We start from the raw sequence: 21977 nt of genomic DNA, 5'->3' as shown, positions 1-21977 counted from the left end.
CCCCTTTTCCACGGTCTCCCAGGCATCTCCGCTGACTTAGAAGATGGGACTTGAGTGTGAAAGCTGCCTCCTAGGCCACAGTCTACAGACCGGGTCAACTCTGAGTTCAAGGTTGTCACACCCACTAGGAGGGCGCAGCCTCCCGCCCTCGGGGGCCGCCGACGTGCACTTCCGGTCGCTCCCAGGCCCCGCCCCCGGCGCCGGGCCCCGCCCCCGGCGGCCTTCTCCCCGCCCCGGCAGCCCCTGCGGGAGGGAGCTCTCCCGCAGGCGCCCGCGCGCTTGCAGAACGCGGCCTTTTTGTCCCCGCGGGCTGGCCGTAGCCCGGGAGACCCGCGATTGGCTCGGCGGAGGCGCGCGCTCGGGCGCTGGCGGGCGGGGGGCGCGCGCGCACTTGGCGGGAGGCGGAGGCGAGGCCGCGGCTGGCGTAGGCCCGAGGAGCCCGGAGGTGAGCGTCGGCGGGGCCCGCGGGGCGCGGGGGGGGCGGCCCGGAGGGGACGTGGGGGGCTCCTGGAGCCGTTTGGGAAAAAATTGTTTTTGCCACAAATTTCAGTCTTTACAAAATCCTTCCAAGCCCTAGACGTGTCCCCGACATCGCAGGCGGTATCCGAGGAGGGGCTACGGGGCGCGGCCCCCCGCCCTGCCCTAGATCTCGGGGTGGACGGAGCCCCCTCGGGACAATGCGCCGGAAAGCCCGGACTGCCGCCCCTGAGGCCGCCGGCACCCTCTGTAGCACAGCCCCCCGCCCCCAGACCCGGGGCGCCCCGAGTGGCGGCCCGGGGCGCAAGTGGGGGGCCGCTGTGCAGCAGGAAAGCGGGGGGCTTCGGAGGCCGCCCCGACACTGACTCCGCAGCCTTCCGGAGACTGAAGATTATGGCTGAGTTGCGCCAATGCATGTGGGGAGGCGCCGCTCCCCACCAAATAGGTGTAGAGAGATGATAGATAGATAGATAGATAGATAGATAGATAGATAGATAGATAGATAGATAGATATCACGGCACCACTAAATAGATATATGTGTATCACAGTGGTCTCCACTAAGTATATATGTATATCACAGTCGCCTCCACTAAATATATATACATATATGTATATCACAGTCGTCTCCACTAAATATATATACATATATGTATATCACAGTCGTCTCCACTAAATATATATACATATATGTATATCACAGTCGTCTCCACTAAATATATATATATGTGTATATCACAGTCGTCTCCACTAAATATATATATATGTGTATATCACAGTCGTCTCCACTAAATATATATATATATGTGTATATCACAGTCGTCTCCACTAAATATATATACATATATGTATATCACAGTCGTCTCCACTAAATATATATACATATATGTATATCACAGTCGTCTCCACTAAATGTATATATACATATATGTATATCACAGTCGTCTCCACTAAATATATATGTATTATATCACAGTCGTCTCCACTAAATATATATACATATATGTGTGTGTGTGTGTGTGTGTGTGTGTGTGTATGTATGTATGTCACGGTCGTCTCCACTAAAAATATATGTATATATCACGGTTGTCTCCGCTAAATATATATATACATAAATGTATATCACGGTCATATCCGCTAAATACATATATATATATATATATGTTTATATATGTATGTCACAGTCATCTCATATATATGTATGTATGTGTATATATAGATATAGATATATATAGTGTCACGGTTGTCTCCACAAAGAAAATATATATATATGTGTATATGTATGTATGTATATATATATATATATATATATATATATATATATATATATATATATATATATATATATATATATATCTCACATGTGGAGACTAGAACCAAAATACAAAAGGGCATAATGGCATTGTCAGAAACCTTAGTGTCTGCTGAAGCCGCTGGCAGCTCCAAATTCTATTTCTCCTTCATTTGACCCCCCTTTATTAGGAAAAAAAGATGTTAGAGATGCTGAGTAGGGGATTTGACAAAGGAAGTTAAATCCAAGTTTTCTATACTGGTCCAAGTTTGAAGGTGATTGGGGGGGGGGGAGCCTATTGGCTATTTAAAGGCATTTAGTTCAGTTTTTATTATGACTTGTGTAGCAATTCCCTATCCTGACTTAGGTTAGCTTTAGGGAGATGTTTTGTGAGGGTTGCATTTTAGGGATATTATCCCAGTTACTGTTTTGTTGGCTGTTGAGTTGGAACTTTGCTTATGGTCATTAGGAAATATAAAAGTAATTTATCAAAAATGTTTATTTCCCCTCTCTTGATAGAGCTGGAGAGGACCAATGTGTAAACAGGTGCTTGATATGCAGTCATTTTGCCTTCAGGTTTTAATTGTCACAAGGGAGAGTTTATGGACACAAGGAGAGTGGGAGTAATAGTAACTAGTTCTATAGTATACATAAAGAACTTTTCCTAAAGTTGGGAAATGTATTAATGACAGTACATTAATAAAACATTAAAAGCTATTGTTCATTGCATATCATTTTTATTATTATTATTTTGACTTCAGATCTCGTCCTTTTTCCACTGTATTAAGCTATCCAAAGGACCTGAAATACTGAAAAATTTGAGGAAACAAATTTTGTTGGCTTCAACTAGAAATCTAGAAAGACTGATTTGGTATGGAATCCTTTTCAAGATTTTAACAGTTAAATTTTCAGGCTCCTTTATTATGTTAGGTAAGATCATTTTTAAAAAGCTGTTCCATTTTAAGAAGTTTCCTTATGTTTACTTTTAAGATTGTTCTCCCATTAACAAACTTTTAAAAAAAAAAGAAAGAAAGCCTTTCTCTTTTTCATTATTATTAAGTATTCCCTTGTTTGGAATTAACCTTGAGGAAGATGGCTTTATAAGATCAACAGCACTTGGATTTTGCACTTTTAGAAGTCCATTGCTTAAACTTATAACACTTTCAAGATGGAGGAAAAGGAATAATAGATTTCAGACCTAAGCTTATAAAGTCAAAAATTATGGAAGATAATATTTTTAATAATGATGATGATAGAGGCAACATAATACAGAAGTATTGTATATAAAGAGCCATTCTCAGAGTCAGGAAAATCTAATTTCAAGTTCTGATGTAGCCTTGGCCATGTCTCTTAATTTCTCAATCCCCTAAATTATTCTCTAAAACAGTAATTTTTAAAGCTTCTGCATTGATACAAAGGAACTTTCTCACAAGGATTTCCCTATATCAAAGAAATTACAAGTAAAAAAACAAATTTAAGTTGTTTTTATATAGGTTTTCAAGGTTTTACATACAGCATTCTAACTTGTCACCTTATTAGGCCTTTTTATTGCTACAGTTTGGTTTTTTTTAAGACCAGATCTATGATTTCATAGGTAAAGGGAACTGAGAATGAAGAGACTCCTCTACCATTGTAGAGCTGGCTTGCGCTGTCATTTTTTTGTCTTTTGCCTGGGGACACAGAAAAGTTGATTTGTCTAGAGTTACACAGTCAGTGCATAGACTTGACATGAACCCCTATTTCCATGACTCTGAAGCTGGTTTTCTATCCACTTACTCCATCATCCTGCCTTTCTACAGGTATTATTCTCATTTTACAATAAGGAAAGTGAGGCTAAAAGTAATTTACTTACTCATGGTCACTATCAAGTATCAGAGGTAGAACTCAAGCCCCCCCCCCCTTTTTTTTTGACTACTAAATCTGGTACTTTGTTACACAAAGCTATAAGGGATATTTAAGAAAATCCTAATTTCATACATAAAAGCATTAAGGTAGAATGAATAAAGAATTGACTTTAAGTTGGAAAGCCTTGGGTTTGAATAAAGTCATTTAACTTCTCTGTACTCCCCCACCAACTTTCTAAAATCACAAATTGCAGACAATGTGCTGATCTGTGTTTTTGGAGTAAGGTCCTTTCCTGGAGCTCCCTACATCTGGTTAAAAATGAAAATAAAACCTTGTGGGGCGGCTAGGTGGCACAGTGAATAAAGCACCGGTCCTAGAGTCAGGAGTATCTGGGTTCAAATCTGGTCTCAGACACTTAATAATTACCTACCTGTGTGGCCTTGGGCAAGCCACTTAACCCCATTTGCCTTGCAAAAACCTTAAAAAAAATTAATTAAAAAAATAAAAACTTGTGGGGGTGGCTAGGTGGTGCAGTGGATAGAGCACCAGCCCCGGAGTCAGGAGGACCTGAGTTCAAATCCAGCCTCAGACACTTAATAATTACTTAGCTGTGTGGCTTTAGGCAAGCCACTTAACCCCATTGCCATGCAAAAAAAAGAAAAAGAAAGAAAAGAAAACCTTTTGAAGAAATTGAGTCCCAGCAGGATTCAGTAGTAGAACCTGAATCCAAAAGCCCCTTAGACAGGTCCTCTGAAAGTGCTACATAAACATCAGTTATAATTACTGCTATTTTAGTATACTTCAATATATCTCAGGTACAAACAGTTTAAAGGTAGTAAGTTGGAACAGGAAAGGCATTCTGAGGCACTTTTCACTTGATCAGAGAAGACGGACCAGAATTAAAGTCATCTTGATGCTCTCTTTAACCACCATCTCTGTTAACTACTAGACTCATTGGATTGCACTTCACATTTTTCCTTCAGCTTGCTGATTTTGAAAATATATTTGACCCAGAACTGTATGAACTGTTCCAAGTGAAAATTTACTGATTAAATACCTCGGGAAAAAGGATGGTCATTTTCCTGCTTAAGTCTTTCCTTGAGGATGTTGCTCAAAATTAACAAATGATTTTTCCCCCTCTTTTGACCACTATTATCTCAATACTAGCTGTTTCCTAATTTACTGATCTCTGTCATCTCAGTTATTTCTCAGCATTTACCAACCATCTTTTCCACTGACTTTTAAATTATGCTTCCTAAATATTTAGGAGAAATAAGCTTTTGGTATTCTATGTGAAATAACAAATAATGCTGTTTTCCCCCCTACCCCTTCATTTTCTTTTAAAAAAATCTCTGAGGGGGTGGATAGGTGGTGCAGTGGATAGAGCACTGGCCTTGGAGTTAGGAGTACCTGAGTTCAAATCCGGCCTCAGACATTTAATAATTACCTAGCTGTGTGGCCTTGGACAAGCCACTTAACCCCATTGCCTTGGAAAAAAAAACCTAAAATAAATAAATAAATCTCTGCAAGGGTAGTTGTGCAATGCAATTTGTGAATGATGTGGTACTGAATATCATGCCAGCCAAAATGAAATGTACTTTGATTAAATAAAATAATTCCTTTTAAACACTAGATGGGGTGGCGAAGTGAGATGATGATCACGTCTATTATATAGAAAGAAGTTCATACTTCTCTAAACTTGATGAATATCATAGTGCTTTGTACATAGTAGGAACTTCCTAAAGTTTGCATGGTTGTTGAAAAAATTTAGTTACAAAAGGAACCTAAGATCATCTAGTTTGAACCCTGTATTTTACAGATTGAAAAACTCTTGTTTAGGCTCACTTTACCCCTTTCTGGTGGTAGTACAGAATAGATAGGCTGCTCATGCCACTTATGTAAAAGTATAGTCACCAACTTTAATCCTTCCAGTAAGACCTTCAGGTCTTACCATCTGCTGTGCTCTCATATCCCAAAATCTGCTGAACCATATCTTCCCTGCTGCTCTGCCTTCCTGACCTACAGGGTCTGCTGTCAGACTTTCTCTTGTTTCCCAGGACATGTGAGTTCTTCTGTCCTATGTCTGCACAGCTTTTAGACCTGTCCATCTACCCTGTGACTGAAATCTCATATGTGTCATTTCTTCCTATTAGTGTATGAATTCCTTGAGAGAAGGTACTGTTTTGCTTTTCTCTTTGTATTTCCAGAGCTTAGCACATAGTTAGTGCTTAATAAATCCTTCTTCACATTCATTCACTTTATAGTGAATATAGGACTCTGAGGTCCAGTCCATGTCTAAATCTGTGAACCTATAAGTACAGACTTGAGATTTGAACTATATCATCTTATTCCAGATCCAGTGCTTTATACAACACACAAGTTTTAAGATACCTTTGCAGAAAATCCTGTGATCCTCTTGGGGCTACATCATTCAGACATTTTGTCTTCATAAACTAATGTCAAAAGAACTATGCCTTCAGCTTAAGTTAGTTTAGAAGTTAATTTAAAATTACTTAAATCTTCCAATGGGAGAAATTGTGTCATTTTAAAAATTATATAAAATGATCATTGGCAAATTAGTAAATAACAGTAACAACTTTTAAGAAACATAATAAAAATCAATGTAGAAATACATTAGTGTGCTTGAAATGAAAGCTCAGTATAGTTGGAGGATATCTGCTTTTTTCTAAGAATTTTTTACTATTCAGTTCATTAAATATTTGCTTATTTCATTGTCTAGTATGCTAGTATGCTTTAAGCAATAAAGAGACTTTATTTTTATCATTGCCTTCATGGAGCTTAATATAGATTTGTAGGAATTCAAATGAAGAAATTGAGAACAATGTGAGAAACTATACAGTGAAGTGAAAAAGTTGAACATGATAAAATTCCAAACTCTGTGATAGAGTATTGTAAAATAGTCATGAAAGGAGATCTGAGTATTGGCCAAAATTACAAGGAAATATATCATGGAAAAGAAAGAAGTACTTGAGATAATCGGGCCTTTATTAAGCATCTTATGTGTTCAGGCAGCATTTGAAGCACTAGGGACAAAGACCCAAACAGGTCTCTACCCCTATAGAGCTTGAATTCTCTAAGGGGGAGATAATCTAAACACATGTAAGCTTATTCAGGGGTGTGTGTGTGTGTGTGTGTGTGTGTGTGTGTCTAGATAGACCTGTATAAGATAAAGTAATTGTGGGCACAAGAAGGTTAGAGGCAGGATTATTATTCACAATACTTCAGAGTTGCTGGAAACTTTTCTAAATCTGACTGTCAATCTGCCATTATCTCTAGAAGTTAATTTTCTGGTAAGGTTAGATCAACTCTGAACTTAAACCTTTTCGGTATCCCTTTGCCCCCTTTCTCCCTTTGGAGAGGGTGCAGGGTAGACAAAGAAAGCTTCTCCTTGGTTTTCTATTTAAGGAGGGGGCCCAGGACAGACACTCAAGTGGAAAACCTAACTGTTCTGGACATTAACATTTCCATAAATTCATCTTCCCATAGATCAGATCAACTTTGAAACTCAAACCCCTTCAATCCCCTCCCCCTTGGAACCCTTCCTTCCCTTTGATTGGAGAGGAGGTAGAGGATGGATATCAAGAGTTCTTTCTACATCCTCTATTTAAGAGGGGGACCCAGGCAGATACCTCATCATTTCCTCTTGTCCACAGGACTTCATTATGTCCGTAGACTGGATACCCTTCCTAGCCTCTTCCTTTTCAGCTTCTTTTGATGTACTGTCTTTCCCCTCTAGATTGTGAGCTCCTGGAGAGCAGGAATTGATTTTTGCCTTTCTTTGCATTTCCAGAATTTAGCATAATACTTGGTACGTGGTAAGGGTTTAATAAAAGTTTATTGACTGTATTAAGTAGTTGATACATAAATTCAAGTTTTCTGACCTTACTGCTAAACTTCAAACATCAGTTAAGTTCTTAATACTATTATTAGACATCTAATTCAGTCGTGTATCTTATTGTCCTCAAAGTTTGCAAGGGGTTTCATCTTTTATATTTAGGAAAACTGAGGCACAATGAGGTTATTACTCCTTAGCTATTTCATTTTTGGAAGAATCATAGAAGTTAAATACAGACTTCCTCAATTGATAACCTTTAATCCTAGGCTTAAAGTAAAGCATTTTGTAAAGAGATTGTTTTGTTTTATTTTCATTAAAATGAACATACTACACAAAACCTTTACTGATCCTAAATTTTCTGTTAAAATTCTTGGTTTTTTAGTTTTCTCCCTGTACTTAGTACAACTTCAGTGTAATTTTCATATTCATTTCATATGAACCTGTTAGATATTGTTTCCAGTTATTCTTATAATATGCTTTGAATTAACAACTGAGACCACCTTCACGATACCAGAACAACTAGGCAGCTTAGAAGAAAATGGAATTGGCTAAATTGTGAAATGTGGAAAAACTAATTGATTTGATGTTTCATTTTTCTTTATGAATTCCCTTCTCCTTTTTTGTTTTTTCAGACACTTGTTAACAGAATATAAAATTGAAGAATGGCTTTCTTAAGTTTTTCCCTGCTTATGAAATACACCTGGTTTGTAGGTCTCCTGCGCTGGAGAAGGAAATAGCAAACCACTTCAGTATCTTTGCCAAGAAAACTCCAAATGGAGTCACAAACAACTAAACAGCAAACTTACAGAAACTTAATTTACTGAGATGCTTGCCATTCTTACTAATCTACTCTCGCTATGTATAAAAGCTGTAATTTTAATATATTACAAGTTTTTGAAAAAACAGGAATGGATTTTATTTATTTTTATGTCCCCAGTGTCTTACATATGATAGGCTCTCAGTAAATATTTGAATGAGGAAAAAAATAATACTTATTGAATGCCTACTATGAGAAGTAACAACTCTAAGAATATATATGTAGAAAAGTAAGACTTTATCTCAAGGAACTTTTATTCTAATAAAGGATACAACACATCTAGGAGAATGAGGATCAGGAAAAGGAAATCTAAGCTTGAAAGAGTCAGAAATTGTGACTGGAACCATGTAATGTCTAATACTTCACTAATACATCAGTGGCAGCATATTAATTAGGCAAAGAGTTTACTGGTCTACCTGTGGCATGATAACTATACTAGTTAGACCCCATTTCCAGGGAGATTACTGGATAGGATATGAAGCATGGTTTTTGGACCAGCTAAATATAATGGGTTTGCTGAATTTTCAGTCATCCACTTCAGGATAACATAATCCCTTGGCAAGTGTACCAAAACTAAGTGGATTTAACTATTTTTCCAGTTTGGGGGAGGGTGAAGAGGCAGGGAGAAAGAGGACAGAGACAGGATAGATAACAAAATGTCCTGACAAGGTAGGTTCTGATTTTCTTGCAGATTACTATCCAGTCATTCCATACATCCATATGGAATAAAAACTGAAAAAATTTACAGCTCATTCAAGTAGTTGAATCCCCTCTTACTTACTTTATCAAATCTCCAAATACCTGCCCTAAAACTAAACAAAGCCCAATTTATTAAAAGGATGGATTCTGCATATTGCATGTTAGGTGGCTGCTATTTTGTAAAAAATAATTTATCACTTGAGTAATTTCAAAAATTCTTCCATAACATTTTTTTTCAAATTTTATGAATTGTTGAAAGCATTCTTGAGGGAAAAATTTTTTTTAAAAATTATATGCTTTGCCACCATGCAGTCTACAATAATGATGAAGATGATGGTGATGTTGTTTGTCCTTCATTCTCAGAAGAAGACCATGGCATCAGGGAGAGGATGCTATGCTGTGTCACCAGCCTCACTTTCTCCTCTGAGTTCAATGGCCAGATATGTATCAGTACTACTAGAGATGGCCCTGGATGCAAAGCACTTGGTTAAGTGACCTGCCCAAGGTCACACAGCTAATGTCAAGTCTCTGAGACCAGATTTAAACTCCAGTCTTCCTGACTCCCAAAACCAATGCTCTTATCCACTGTACCGTTTAGCTGCCCTACCTAGAAATTAGATAGATTCTGAATTTGAACAAAACAAAAGAATTTGCTTTCAAAATCAGGTTTCCTTTGATTTGCTTCTCAGTCTTTCTAGGTAGCTGTTGTAAAACAAAATGAGAGGGGAAAATGATGAACTATATTTTACTTGTTAATTTAATTTGTATTTGGTGGTATTTCCCTGCCTTCTACATCCTCTGTTTAAGAAGGAGCCCAGGCAGATACCTCGTCATTTCCCCTTGTCTGCAGGACTTCATTATGTCCATAGACTGGATACCCTTCCAAGACTCCTCCTAATGGTACCATTTAGAGTACCTTAAGTTAGTAGTTTAGTATAGAAACCAAAATCTTTTAATACATTGGGGACTTTTCAATTTGTTGCATTATATCCTGAAATTTTATTTTTATTAAGTATGTTGGGAGTTTTATTTTTGTAAACAATTTATTCATGTTTATTTTTTCCTTTGATAAATATTTAACTCTTTTTTTTTTCTTTTTTGTTCTTAAACAGGATTGCTAAAATGAGTCTACGGAAGCAAACTCCCAGTGATTTCCTAAAGCAGATCATAGGAAGACCAGTTGTAGTAAAGTTAAATTCTGGAGTTGATTACCGAGGTAATATTTTCTTACATGCCCACTTTATGTACATTTATAACTAAATAGTGAGATTCACTTTCCCCTTAGATAGACAAAAGCTTTCGATTATTAACAGATTCTGTTGCTATCTATTCTGTGTTAGCCATGGGGGATTTGGTTCCATGATGCAATATTTTATATACTTTTGTCTTGGACTGTATTATACTCAAACTTTTTTTTCTTAAACTCTTTGAGTTCAGTATCTTTAATGATACCCATGACAAAGTGGGAATCAACTCTGGAGTTAAGGACTTTGGACTTGACTTTTAGTATTCAGTTTTAAAATCAGTGGGACCCAGGGGCAGCTAGGTGGCACAGTGGATAGAGCACTGGCCCTGGAGTCAGGAGGACCTGAGTTCAAATCCAATCTCAGACACTTAATAATTGCCTAACTGTGTGACCTTGGGCAAGTCACTTAACTCCATTGCCTTAAAGTTTAAAAATGAATGAATGAATGAATGAATGAATGAATGAATGAAGTCAGTGAACCCTCAATAGTCATATTAACTTTTTTCAAACAAAAGATGATATGACCCTAAAACAATCTTTGTTATGAAGAGATAGACATTAGAATTCTGTGATTCAGAACTGTAGTCCCCTAGAATATTAAAAAAAAAAATGAGGGAATAGAGCAAACATTGAACTCAGAATCAGAAGATCAAGTACCAGTTATTATACTTTAGAGCTATAATCAAGGTTTGTCACAGAAGCCCTCTAAGAGGTTCAGTTAGTTTACTACAAAATAAAGATCAAAATGCTTGTACACAAGGTTGGTATGAAGAACACACTTTGTTAACTCTGATTTGTTGAAATTAAATACCTTCAGATTGGTTAGATCACCCTCAATACTATATGAATCAGTTTAGAACATGAATTCTACTAAATTGCTGGATCTGCTGTTGGGGTACAGAGGCGTTCTTTTGTATTGACAGTAGTTGCTTACTGAGACAAAATGAAAGCTGTTAAATGATCCAGGAAATTTGATTGTATACATTATAGATAATTCAGATTGGCTATTGTGTCTTTATTTCATATTAAGGTTTAGTTGACTTTTGGAGAGGGCCTAAATTTTCTGATTAACTGACCTAATTTTTTTATTTGGGGTATTTGGACATTACCTTCGTGACTTAAAATGAATAACCCAGCTCAAGACTAATTGAATTTTATAGTGGGAATAATGAACTTATACTGTGTAGAGAGTCACTATAAAATATCCTTCCATTGCTTCTTGGCAGTAAACTTTCAGTGAGCTCAGAGAATGTAATAGTCTTCCTGGGATTTGAATATATGGCCTAATTGATTAGTGAAGGGACAATGTGTTCTGTATTTTCTGACAGTGCTGAGCAAACTTTGGGTGTGTACGAAATAGATTGGTAAGAGTAGTTTTTGTCTTTACATAATGCTGAAACCAGATTATTATACTATTAGAAAATATTATTGAAAACACCATTCTTTTTTGTGGTTGTTTAAAATAACTCACTATAACAGTCTGTTCATGTATCTGTTTAAGAGGGATTAGAAGAGGTTCTGATTCCAGCCTTCTCCAAATATTCTTCCAGATTTCTTCATCTGGATAGTTTTACTAGCTATTGGCTATGGGAAATGTCTTTTAATCAGAAGATGGAAGTTTAAACTATAAAATGCTTTCCTTTACAAACAAATTTGCTTAACAAGAAGTGGATATGATTAAAAGTATATAAACTATGTCTCAGAATTGTAAAGAAGTTAAACACTCTAAAAGCAAGCGTCTTTCCTAAAACTACAGTCAAATTGTATTTGGAAGTATGTAATTTTAATATATTGATTATATAAAGCCTTGGTAAAACCTTCCAAAAACAAGTAAGTTTCTTATAAATTAATCTCTTTAGCCTTGTCTCATTACTCATTCATAATTTTGAAAAGCATTCTTTTTGTTATTTGGGGGACAATTGGAGGCAGGATGAGACTGACAGGATGAGGAGTTTATTAACAAAGTCATGACTTTGAAAGAATCTGTTGACTATTGGTCTATTTTCCTTTGCTTAAGAGAATTGAATTCTACAGTTCTTGTTTTACTCTGCAAATTTTCCTGGAAAGTATCGCTTTAATTTAGAGACTTTGAGTTAGAAGCATATAAAATTCTATTCTGAAATGACAAACTTAAAGTAGAAAGTTGGCAGGTGAAAGCTGTACAAAATTTATGTCACCTCAGTATGATTAAAAGAATGTACTAGAGTGGTTTCCTGGAAAGCTACTTTGGAATGCATTTAGCTACTTTCCTATAGTAGCTTTGATTTGAAAATATATTGTAACTGTAACAAAACAAAATGGGATGTGTCACAGTGCAATATGTTGTTCTGTATTCTCAAGCTGCTCCTCACTGTGAGTCACCGCTTTGAGATGTTCTTTCAGTAGCACCTGCTGTCTCCTGTTCTATTATTTGAACAGATTGGGGAGACTTCCACTTAACACTGTGCTAAGTTCATCTGCTGCTGTAGACATTGTGAAAGGCTGAAATAAATTAGCCAGATCAGGCTTTTTGATTGAGTGTTTAATGTGAAAGACAGTGCCATTGGAATGGAGCTGTTTGGGAGAATGGCCATTTACTGCTGTGTAATTGTAGCGGCTTTCACATTTTTAGCTTTCAAAAATAGGAAATGTGCATTGATTAAAAATATTCTATTACATTCTCTGAAGGCTTTTAAAAAGATGAATGAAGAGTCATTGTTTTACCTGGTAGTTGTGGATGCAAACATACTTCCATATTGTCGATTTTATTATATTGGCATATAGAAAGGAATTTTAAAATTTTGCTTTGTCTCTTATAGTTTAAATTTTTATTAAGCCTACAGTATCCAGTGGAACAAAAGAAGGTTGTCATATATATGATTTACCCCATGGTTTTCAAGCTTGATTTATTTTGTATATCATCTTTTTATCATAATGTGTCTCTAGGTGTCCTGGCTTGCTTAGATGGCTACATGAATATAGCTCTGGAACAAACAGAAGAATATGTAAATGGACAACTAAAGAATAAGTATGGGGATGCATTTATTCGAGGAAACAATGGTAATGTTCTTTTTATCCTACAACTGTTCTTCTGAAATGATTTTTTTTTGTAATTGCAATCAATATTTCTATGTTTTAAATCAAAGTATGGTTTCTATTTTCATATCTATAGTGAGGCATGGTAGTAATATGTTTAATTAAGTTTGTGCTTTCATAGGTACTTTAAATTTAGAGCTAGAGGAGCCTAGACATCATTGCTTTATAGAACAGGAGTATGCAGAATTTTTCAAGGGATTTGGAAATATTCTATAAATATATTATCCATTTTAAATGGCCTCTTTTATTTTTATGTGCACATGCATGGTAAACTCTAAAAAAAAAATTCTTTCATAGTGTTTAGGGGACTTGGGAAGATTGTACTGAAAACCAAGGGATACCAGGCCTGAAAAAGGTTAGGAACTTCTCTGCAATTTGGAGCCCACTCATTTAAGAGAGATAACAAAACTGAATCCAAAGAGGTCACACAGAAAGTTAAAACTGACATATTAAAACCTAAATCTTTATATTCCTACTTTCTGCTCTTGAACTGATCTTTCTCTTTGGTACATATCAGATACCTTTTAAGTTGTGCTTTTAAGAATCATAGGTCACATATTATGATATAATGTGTCAATGGGATATAACCATAATTTACTAATGACCTTCATAGCATTATAGTAGTTAAAATAATACTTGGTCACTATTTGAAATTTAAAACCTTAAATAAAGTTGGCATCTAAGTTAATATATAGAGAGGCAGTGTGACATATCAGTTAAAAACTTACCTTGGAATCAGAAAGACCTAGATTCAAGTCCTGTCTCTGGCATACTCTGGCTCTGTGGTAATCCTGGTGTAGTCTATCATATATGGATCAGACTATTCTTTAAGGTTATAAGTTCTGGAGAAGGTACTGACCCTAGTATTAGTATTAGTATTAGTATTAGTATTAGTATTAGTATTAGTATTAGTATTAGTATTAGTATTAGTATTAGTATAGGAAATTAGTATTAGCATTAGTAGAGGAAATTTCCTCATCAGGGAGTTCCCTATACCAATGAAATCACAAGTCAAGTACCTATTCTTTCTCCAAATTTTTCCATATAGCCCCCACCAGTGATAATTTGAGTTCTGATCTTTTTTTTTTTTATAAATACTGATTTGACAATCTGTGGTCTTGGATGACTTGTTTATTTAACCCATTGATTCATATGCCTTTTTGCTGGGATTACATATTACATTTCTACTAGTGGCATTTTTCTTTGTGTCTGAACTTTTGTCTTTTTCTTATTTTAAAAGTACCACAGACAGTTCTTTCTTTGTATTTTGTCTTCTCAATTTGAAATTTTTAAAAATAAGATGCAAAAATCAGAATTTCCTGATTTTTGCATCTTATTTTTAAAAATTTCAAAGCATTTTATGTACCACAAGATAAAGAAGACTTAATTTATTGCCATGCCTTTAGCCTCTTTGTTTATATAAAAATATTTATAATACTAAAGTTCTTTGATGCCTCCTTCTGGCATGGAGCTGACTCTAGTTTCTGAAAGGTTATTCTAGATGGTATAAGCTCTGATAGTTCCTACACTGTGGAGCAGGTTGGCTAAATGTGGAACAGGTTCATCATTGACCACCCCATCTCATGAACCTGTCTGCTGTGACAGTGGACTTTGAGAGGAACTCTGATCTGCATCACTTAAGAGAAATACCCATCAAAGTAATCACAGAATTTTTGAAATATTGGAATTTTTTTTTGATGATCTGACTCCTAAGAACAATGCTGTTATTATAATCAACTCCTAATTATTCAGTGGCTCTAGGAAGACTTCCTTATTTACTTACTGGGTCTTGACATTTTTTTCCATCCTTAGCCAGTCACCTTTCCTGCCCCACAGCTAGCTATAAGCCCTCTCTTTGTTTCTTAACTCTGAGGTATGATTTTCTTGTCTCCTAAAGGAATCTATGTCTGACTTTTCCCACTCACCAACCTTTTATAGCCAGCTCATCTTGTCTACTGACTGTGAGTTCTTTGTCAGAAGAGTAAAAGATCCTTCTCTGCTGAAAGGGAGAGAGTCATGCAGTTTCTGCACATTTACTTCTGTCACAGGAGGTACCTTCAAAGATACCAATTTTGAACAAACTCAGAATTTTTAAACTTTTGTGGTTCTTTGATCCAGATATTTACAGCAGATTATTTAATGACTAATGTTCACCTGGTATTCTTTGAGTTATTGTCAGGAGATGTTAGTGCTTTGGAAAATTAAAAACTACACTAATGCCAGCTGTTTTGTGAGTGATCTTTCTTCTTCCACCACCTCCCCTTTGGGGATAGATGTATTCTCTGCTGAATTTTCTTGTGACCTTTCCCATAACCTTATTGGCAATAACATTTAAATTCTTATTAATTTATAATCCAGATGCTTCAGAACACCTTTCCTTAGGTCTTGGAGGAAAATCCAAGGTTCGCTTGGTTAATCCATATAACATTTTTGCCTCAAAATTTCTTAATGACCATTGTCAACAACAAATGTAACTGTTCTAAGCTGTGCCTCAAATAAAAATGGACCTGAAACTGAGACCAGATTTTCATGACCACCAGATTTTGGCCAATACCCACAGACTGGGCAGTTGGATGGACATATTTAAGAAATAACCATTGTATATGTGATTCACTAATTATTTCATAGCTTTTAACCTGGATTTATTAGAGGGTACCTTCATAGAATGGCTTTTGGACTAAGTCAGAGTTCTTAATCTTTTCTATGTCATGGACCCCTTTGTAAGTCTGGAAACGTCTATGAACTCTACTTCAGATTGATATCATTGAATAAACCAAACACATAGGATTATAAAGGAAACCAAAGAGTTGTGAAAATAAAGTTGTTAATTTTTTCCCATTCAAATTCATAGACCCCTTATCCATAGATCTCATCCAGGTTAATAATTTTATTTGATTTCTAAGTATTCTTTCAACAGCCCACACACTGTATCACTGAAGGGGGAGAAATCATTGTAGAGAGGAGGTTGTCTTAGCAATCCATCCCTCCAGAGCCAGCCATTCCCATCCCCTTCCACTAAGGGACCAGTACACCCACCTGAAGAAAGCAGATAGATGAGGTGTGATCCGTGCCAGATAAGTTATACCCTCACCACCACCTGACCACTGTCCTCCCTGGGACCCTGAATTCAAGAGCCTTGGAAACAAAAACTGATTGGGACTGGAGGGAGGGAGAGAGACACTTTCCTTGTCATCACCATTGGCAGCAGCTTGTGACCAGTTACCACCACCGAGCACAAGAGCACCCCCACCCCTCACCCTTCCTCACTGCCAACATCTGTGGAGAAGGGGCCTCTTATTACTAGGTGAGACAAGTGTATGCTAAGCAAGTCCATTCCTTGGACCCCAAGAGAAGTATCCAGGACCCTGAGCTCTAGAGCAGCCCAGAAAAAGTTTTTGTCAGTGAATGGTCTAGCATCAGAAATGGGTAGGATAGTAACATATGATACCATTTTGATTGAACTTACTCTGAGCCAAGCAGTGATGCTAAGAATAGATGTTGCCATTATCTGTAGTTTACAGTTGAGGAAATTGAGGCAGATGAACTAAGTGATTCACCTAAGGTCACCCATCTAATGAGGAAAAATGAGGGATTGACATCTACTTTGATTGTACCCTCAGAATGAGAGAAACTTTCCATCTCACTTAGAGCTAAACTTTCTGTTCTCTCCCTGTTGGCTTGTGAGGACCTTTGAGAGCCTCCTCCTGTTAGTGTCCCCTAGTGCAGATAGGAAGAATTTCATCAAAATTTCATTCAGTCTCCTCATTAGTTTGGGTTTAGTTTAAAAAGTGAAACTGAATTCAGCATTTCATTTGGGGGACAGAGAGGAACAGAACAAAAAATCAGAAGTAGATCATAGGACAAAAGAAGATAGAATCCAGAAAATAAGAGGAAAAACATAGACTTAGCATCATGCCCAGCACATGGTAAGCACTTAATAAATGCTTATTGACTTATTGTTTGCCCCCATCTTATATAATTTCTACTTATTTAATGCTTTAAGGTGGCCAAATACAGGCCCTGGGAGGCTACATAGTTGTGATTTGCCCAAGTTCAGACAAATAATCACTGTCAGTAACAGGACTTGGAACCTAAATCTAGTGTTCTTTTCTTTGTAATATTCCGTTCTTTTTTAGACTTTATTTTGATATCCCTCTTTTGTGTTGAATGGTAATCACCTCAGAAATGCAGAAATACATAAAACTTTCTCTTTGTTGGGAGTGTGAGCATAATGCTTTATATTTTTATAGAATTTATATTCCCAGTATGTTAACATGGATTAATTTATTTTTATCCTCTGGGCATCACTGTGAAGTGGGTCCCAATTTTATGTAACTGGTACAGTAGTGGATCCAGACCTAACTCAGTATGTGCTGCTCTGGACTTCAAGTCTAGAGTCATTCATAAAGTATTTGTCCTAAAATTCATTTTATATTGTAAATTAAGTTGTTCTTTTGAAATTCTTTTTTTAACTAGGAAATCAAAATAATTATTTATAAAACTTGCTATTGTAATTGTTTTTAAGAACATCCCTTTTAATCAATTTCTATTTTCTTTTTCAGTGTTATATATAAGTACACAGAAGAGAAGAATGTGAAGATACCAGGAAAGGAATAATTTTTGTATTTTCATATATTTTTTTAAAAATTAAAAGAAAATTTTTGTTCTTATTTTTGTTATGTAAATTTTCCTGTTTTCTTTATAGTTTATGCACTGACTTGGGGGGAGGAAGTATTTTAAACATACATAAACTAATGCTTTCAGTTGTACAGAGAGTTCTTTCACCCTTAACGTTTTGGTAACTTTCTTAAGTCATTGTGTTACATTTCTTTTGTCATTGATACAAATAAAAAAATATAAAAGGTAGCTGATGGTTAGCTTCTGTTGTTGAAAATTTTTTTTCTCCCAATTTAAAATTCCAAGTAATTAAATGCATTCAGATTGTGACTTTTTCTCATAACATTGACTGCAAGTAAAACAGTTGGATGGGATGGTTTTTCCATTGAGGCAATTTTCAAGAAGTGTTGCCATTTGTTTTATTGCTTCTCTTCCCTGCCACTCCACAAGTCATGCAAATATATTAGTGAAAATGCCCTATAAAATGGTATCCAATTTGGGTCCAAAACTTTTTTAAACATCTGTAAATTTAAAAATGCTAAACAACTAAATTGCCTGGAAGTTGGGATGAAGGGGGAAGAAGGGTAGAGGTGGGTCAGAATTAAGTAGATTGAATCAGATGTAATTGTGGCATTTCCATTAAAAGCAGTGCAAAGGAAAAGAATTGAGTACATAGAGTATATGCATGTTAACTCTGTGCCAATTAAGTAAAAAAAAAATTTAAGTCTGTCAGCAGGAATCCTGGCATCTGTCTACTCCCTTCTTTGACACTATTCTAGTTAGATTTTTTTTAAAGCTATCCTCATTTCTTTTCTTCAAGAAAACAATATCAATGTAATCCTGTTTAATGACACAGTAGGTGCCAGGCCATCCCTGTTTATTTCTCCAACAGCACTTTTAATTAAAGCAAAGCTAGTGTTTCTAAACTCCTTTTAGGTTTGAGTTACTAAATTGTGATTTGGAAAAATCCCAGATTAACCTTTTAACTTATATTTGGGAGGTCTTTGCAATAGAAGTTTGAACGATGTTTGACACTTCACAAATTTGCGTGTCATCCTTGCACAGGGGCCCTGCTAATCTTCTCTGTATCGTTCCAATTTTACTATATGTGCTGCCAAAGTGAGCACTTGAACTATGTTTGAACATGGTTTTACCCAATAGTCCTGCCTCAAACTTCTGCTTTCATGTTGCTTGACACATGACAGTGGTTTTTAGGTAATTGTCTCCTGCTGAGTGAGTTTTTACAATTTATTAATCGGTTTTCCAAAATGCTATTTTATTCTCTGAGTGGTGTACAGTGTCTTTAGGAACAACAGCTACATCTAGGCACTATGGTTGAACGAACACCAGATAATTGTGCAAATTTCATATTGGCCTTCCCCTTTCCTTACCTTCCTTTGTCTCTCTTTTAATATAAACAGCTCTTGGTTCCAGGAAGCAGTGGTGTGATTTCCACCTTAAAAGATGGTGGTGGTAGGGAGAACCAAGAGGTGTGGGTTTTTTTTTTTCCTTATTTTATTTTGTTTTAGATCAGGGAACAATTTGAAACAATTATTTTTTAATTAATAGCAGGGGAAAGGTGAATAGAAACATTTCAGAAGGCTTTGATGAGTGCACACAGAAAATAAAACACTTTATACTATGCTTCAATAATTTATCACTTCTTGACAAGGGCTGAAAAGGGCCCAATCTGTAAGTACAAATCACCAATTTGCTCTTTTATAAATGACTTCTTTTAAGGAGAAAATGGATGTTCCTCCAAGTGAAGCATGTATTTTCTCATTTGTTTTGTAGAATGTGCAAGGCAGCCAGGTTACTGTGTCCCTTCATTCGCTGAAATTAGCTGCTTCTAAAAGCAATTCCATTTTTATCTCCCACAAATCTGTAGCATCCTATTTTTGCTAACTTCCCCCCTGACCTCCTCCTTGGTATGTGTCTTTATTTCCCCCTTGCCATATCTAGATGTTAATAGATCTATAGTAGAGTGGTGTTTTCAGCCAGTGGAACTACTTTTAATCAAGATCTACTTTGGGAAATGCTACAATTTTTACTGTAATAAAAGTACTATAATTTGCAATTGTACTGGAGCAAGTTGTCCCCTGTGTATACCTGCATGTTATAGAACAGAGGAACAAAGTGTAAGTGGTAAAATTACTTTATTCTTAACTTCAGTCTCCCAGAGGTCAATGACTTATTTTTCATTTGCATTGTAGCAAAGATATTTGTTCTAAGTAAATACGTTGCCATTGTCCTTGGGCCCTAAAATACATCCAGTCGCCACTCCCATAATCTTGGGTTATGGCAGTCAGTTTGCAACCAACAGGTAATTGTGCTTAATTTTTAGACTGTCTCAATATACTGGACATCATTTTGAGCCTTCTTCTGGCTACTCTTCCACAAGACTGAATTGATTGTTACTTTAGCAGCTTACCCCCAAAACAGAACTGTTGAGTACAAATACAGATGGCTGGCACCTGGAATGATTAACCATGTTCTCATGCCCACATGATGGCAATTTTTTTGTATGTGTTCAATAAAGGAATGTTATAGTATTCATCTAAAGCAAGGAAGTGTGTTCTTATTTAAAACAATAGGGCAATGCATATTAGTGATCTGACTGGGTAAAAAGTGACTGGAATTTCCTTGTAGTCTATAAATAGAACCACAAACTTACTATCTACATAGATCTCAGTCCATCCTATTCTAACATGATTTTTAAAAATACATTTTGGGGGCAACTAGGTGACACAGTGGATAGAGCACCAGCCCTGGATTAGGAGGACCTGAGTTCAAATATGACCTCAGACACATAATAATTACCTAGCTATGTGGCCTTGGTTAAGTCACTTAACCCCACTCCCTTAAATAAATTTTTTAAAAAATACATTTTCAGGGCAGCTAGGTGGCATAGTGGATAAAGCACTGGCCTTGGAGTCAGGAGTATCTGGGTTCAAATCCGGTCTCAGACACTTAATAATAACCTAGCTGTGTGGCCGTGGGCAAGCCACTTAACCCCATTTGCCTTGCAAAAAAATAAAAAAAAAATACATTTTCAAAAATGTCAATACAATTGCTTTCTTTTGTAGTTCTATACGTTATGTATTTTAAAACATTCTGAGAAGGGATCCCTTTGTCAGAGGTCCATGGCAAAACATGTTTAAGAACCTCTAATTTATTACAATTTGTACTTCAGTGGGATACAGAAATAAGTAAATATTGAGCTTCTATTTAAAGACCTTCCATTATCAAAAAATTCAGTATCTCCCAAGGCATTCTTTGCTGTTATATATATATTGACTCAAAGGGCTTGGAGGTAATAATGTTATTCTGTATGAATACAAATCATAGGGGAGAAATGGCCTAATTATTAGACCTAGACATAACTGAATGAATCCCCCAGTGGAAGATTTCAAACCCAAAGTCAAGTTGGCAGACATACTGAAGACTGATAACTCCAATGCATATACATTGTCCCTTATTCTCAAAGTTCTTGTGTCACCATTAAACTGAGTAGGCTTCTGCAATTGTTCCAGTCAGATCCTTATTCTTCCTTAAGTCCATGCATTAAAACATCCCTTTAAAAGGATAATAGAAATTAATAATTATATCATGCTTTTAGCTTTGGAGAACTGTCTTAGGTAAAACCCATATTTTTTTCAGTTGGGAAGCAGGTTCAGAAAGAAACAAGCTAATAAAAGGGAGACTGACTTTTCCAGAGACTGCTGAAGACTCTTCCCACTGAACTCTTTACTATCTACTAACATTGTTACTGATTGGTATTGAACTAAACCATGCCTAAGAATTGAGAATCCTAACATTATTGCCTCCTACTGTTTGTTACCACATTTCCTCCAGCTTTCCCCATCTTGATACCTGGCTTGTTTGCACCAATTCAGAGTAATGTTACTGTCAATGTTGCTGACTGAAGAGATGACTGGGTTCCATTCCATGATTTACTAGCATCGGGAAGAAGCTATTATGGGTGTATGCAGATAAAATAAACCATATAAAATAGTAAAAAGTGTTGTTTGTTAATATTAAGAATATTAAGAAATC

The 21977-nt window shown here is 36.4% G+C and overlaps 1 protein-coding gene and 1 non-coding gene across 2 annotated transcripts; one reads left to right on the top strand and one right to left on the bottom strand.

The window, feature by feature from the left end:
- The first annotated feature begins 340 nt into the window (after positions 1–340).
- LSM6 (LSM6 homolog, U6 small nuclear RNA and mRNA degradation associated) lies at positions 341–20785 on the top strand. Its single transcript, XM_074229195.1, has 4 exons — positions 341–445; positions 10096–10199; positions 13155–13268; positions 17867–20785. The coding sequence occupies exons 2-4, from the start codon at positions 10106–10108 to the stop codon at positions 17899–17901; spliced, it is 243 nt and encodes an 80-aa protein (XP_074085296.1). The 5' UTR covers positions 341–445; positions 10096–10105; the 3' UTR covers positions 17902–20785.
- LOC141519800 (U6 spliceosomal RNA) lies at positions 18942–19048 on the bottom strand. Its single transcript, XR_012477436.1, has one exon. It is a non-coding gene; the product is annotated as a U6 spliceosomal RNA (small nuclear RNA).
- Positions 20786–21977: the final 1192 nt, after the last annotated feature.

This window comes from Macrotis lagotis, chromosome 3 (assembly GCF_037893015.1).
Source record: "Macrotis lagotis isolate mMagLag1 chromosome 3, bilby.v1.9.chrom.fasta, whole genome shotgun sequence".
Taxonomy (NCBI): domain Eukaryota; kingdom Metazoa; phylum Chordata; class Mammalia; order Peramelemorphia; family Peramelidae; genus Macrotis; species Macrotis lagotis.
The sequence above is the reverse complement of the archived record's forward strand: the minus strand, read 5'-3'. Positions and strand labels throughout refer to the sequence as shown.

Coding starts and splice junctions, on each gene's coding strand:
- LSM6 (XM_074229195.1), top strand. CDS start 10,106: ATGAGTCTACGGAAGCAAACTCCCAGTGATTTCCTAAAGCAGATCATA. Junction 10,200..13,154: donor TTCTGGAGTTGATTACCGAG/GTAATATTTTCT, acceptor ATGTGTCTCTAG/GTGTCCTGGCTTGCTTAGAT. Junction 13,269..17,866: donor ATTTATTCGAGGAAACAATG/GTAATGTTCTTT, acceptor TTTCTTTTTCAG/TGTTATATATAAGTACACAG.